At 48.2% G+C, this 2,715-nt stretch overlaps 1 protein-coding gene across 1 annotated transcript; it reads right to left on the bottom strand.

The window, feature by feature from the left end:
• Positions 1-470: 470 nt before the first annotated feature.
• Positions 471-2,473, bottom strand: LOC118126040 (nodal homolog 2-A-like). The gene is made up of 3 exons (XM_035185186.2): positions 2,197-2,473; positions 1,026-1,768; positions 471-905 (listed from the first exon to the last, which is right to left on the bottom strand). The coding sequence occupies exons 1-3, from the start codon at positions 2,471-2,473 to the stop codon at positions 753-755; spliced, it is 1,173 nt and encodes a 390-aa protein (XP_035041077.2). The 3' UTR covers positions 471-752.
• Positions 2,474-2,715: the final 242 nt, after the last annotated feature.

Here is a 2,715-nt window from a genome sequence, read left to right as displayed (position 1 = left end):
GTGTTAAACAAATACAATTGATAGATTTATACCAGCCAGGTCACCATCATCATTATTATTTCTCTAATATAAGAGAAATACTGTTAAAATACCCTTTTAAATCTGTATGAAAACAATAGACGTCTGTATTTTAGCAAGTGTAACAACTTAATTCAAACCCTTGTATAAACACTGTAAATAAAACCATGACACACTTTTTTCATGATAAGAAATAATTTATTGTAATACTGTACATAGCAAACACACAAATGGATCAATGTGACCCAAATAAAGTTAAAGCGCTTTACATTCTGACACCTGCATGTTGTCATTTCTATGGCATTAAAAACTTCAGTCCTTCAACAGCTCTCTACATAAGTCCTCTCGTGTCCAGCTGAGTTCTCTACAGTGCTTCAGTCTGTGACCGTCTTGTGCTTCTGTGGATCAGGATCAACTCTTACAATCCATCGCACAACTGGTCACCTAATCTTCTACATAATATACTTCAAACGTATAATACTATATGTAATACCCTTAGTTTATAGAGCATTGTCTAGTAGAAACAATAGTTCCCTTCTTTAATGTCCTGCGTCCCAGCAGCAGCCTCTGTCCCAGTGTCAAACTGGACTTCTCCGTAAAGTGCCTGTGGACGTACAGTTCATCCACTTTGTGCGTCTGAGTAGCTCAGATCTGTAAAATCCTCCGGGCCTGTAGCCAAAGTCCTGTCTTTCTCTAAAAGCTTTTTTAAAAAGGGGGGTGTCCGAGTCTTTTGCTCAGTGGCAGCCGCACTCCTCCACCACCATGTTCTCGTGATGCCTCATGATCATCTTCCCGTTCTCGTAGTACAACATGGAGAGCGGCACCAGGCGTGTTGGCACACACGACAGACACGCCACCTTGTCTGGGTGGTGAAGCTTCAGGAGGCTCTGGATAAGGAAAGAGAAGAAAATGGCTGATTAGAACAAATCCATTCAAGTAGAGCATTGGTGTATTAAAGGTGTTTGTTGTTGCTGCAGATGCGGCACAATGAAAGAAGTGTGTCTTACCTGCATGTATGCATGGTTGGTTGAGGTGAAGGTCTCGTCTATTGGAGTAGGACAGCTCCCCTCACAGCGAAATGCGTTGTAGCGTTTTGGATAAACGATCCACTCGCTCCAGCCGATCTTCTGAAAGTCCACCAACATGTCCACCTTCCTGCAGAGGGGACCCTTCTTCTTCTCTTCCACTGTGGACTTGTGAGCATGAGCGGCCCTGGGTAGTCTACGTCTCTGCTGCTGGGTGCGATGGTGCCTCTTGGCCCTGTGGCTGCTCATCCCGGAGCTCGAGCTGACCGTCACTTGCTCCCTGTCCAGGCTGACGTACTTGGAGTGCTCTGCCGTGCGGATGAGCGTCGGCATTCGCTGGCTGTTGGTGTTCTGCCTGGAGAAGACCGCCATCATGACCCGGTCAGCTGTAGGATGCTGGACTGCCTCTTCCTCTCCAACCTCGTCCCCCATCCTCTGTGCGGAGCGCTCCCCCTGCATCCAGCGGCGGAGCATCTCCGTCATGTTGAACAGCTTCCAGGAGGAAGGGGACACCATCGAACTGGGATGAGCTCGGAGGTGGCCCAGGAGCTGCCTGCTCTCTGGGCAGTGCCTCTCAGAGCAGTGGTAGATGTCCACTGAGGCTCGGGAAGACTCGGTGAAGTCCGGCAGGCGGATGCGAAGCTCGGCCAGCTGGACTTCATCACTTTCAGACATGGAGGAAAGGTCGAAGGTGACGGACCACCTCTTGCCAATCTGATGACAACCTGAAAAACAGAACGGTGAAGAAAGTTAGTCAACATTATTCACAAGAAGGCACTGCATTTACATCACATGACATTTGTTTTCAAGCTTTCAAAACCCAATTTCTTATTCATCATGTGATGACCATGACATCCTAGCTTTTATAAACAGCACAGCTTTTATTCCCAGTTGGGGTTTGCATAAAAATACATTGATCAAGAAGAGTTTGATTAAAGAAATGATTAGATTAAGGGCAGGGAAATAAATTAACATATTCACTTTCTAAAGAACATAAGAAATGAACTTGAAGAACTACAACTGTATATTTTGCATAATCTGAATGGGTAGCTCCCTGTTTCATTTACGCACTGCGCGTCATACTGTTACGCACAGCCAGAATAACAAGCTAATTTCAGAGAATATGATTATTTAAGTTATGATGAACACTTACTTTTAGCGACGAGGCTGACCACAGAGTCGGAGTCGTGCAGACCGAGGTTGTCCTCCGCCCTGCTCACGATGCTGGCAGCCGGTATCCCGGCGTGGCGGTCGTCGGTCAGCATGGTCCGGTAGAGCTGCATCATGTAGAGGGGCAGCCTGGTGCTCTGCTGCCGCCGCACCGTGCGTCCGGAGCCCGCGCCCCGGGGCAGTGCGTCGGGCTGAGCCACAACCAAATCCACCAGGAGGAGAAAAAGCGCAAAAGAGAAATCCACAGCGGGAGCCCTCATAGTTCCAGATGTGGTGTTGTCTCCTCCTCAGGTAGAAGCCGAATGGTGCTGATGGGATCCAGAGACTCAGGCTTTATAGGCACACCCCCCTGACGTCCTCTGAACACATCTGTCAAGCTGGATGGATGGAGGGCGTGTGTGATCCACGGGGCCGATCACACACCTTTAACGTTGTGTATCGAAACCAATTGGCGTTTGTAGTGAGGAAGGTGTGAAACCCGCGAAGGGTCCAGTGGCCGTTC

This window comes from Hippoglossus stenolepis, chromosome 18 (genome assembly GCF_022539355.2).
Source record: "Hippoglossus stenolepis isolate QCI-W04-F060 chromosome 18, HSTE1.2, whole genome shotgun sequence".
Taxonomy (NCBI): Eukaryota; Metazoa; Chordata; class Actinopteri; order Pleuronectiformes; family Pleuronectidae; genus Hippoglossus; species Hippoglossus stenolepis.
Note: the sequence above shows the minus strand (reverse complement) of the source record. Positions and strands in the feature narration are given on the sequence as shown.

Excerpts from the sequence above, each read along its gene's own strand:
- LOC118126040 (XM_035185186.2), bottom strand. The coding sequence starts at position 2,473 with ATGAGGGCTCCCGCTGTGGATTTCTCTTTTGCGCTTTTTCTCCTCCTG. Across the intron at positions 1,769-2,196 it reads GGTCAGCCTCGTCGCTAAAA|GTTGTCATCAGATTGGCAAG; the intron begins GTAAGTGTTCAT and ends TCTGTTTTTCAG. Across the intron at positions 906-1,025 it reads CCAACCATGCATACATGCAG|AGCCTCCTGAAGCTTCACCA; the intron begins GTAAGACACACT and ends TTCCTTATCCAG.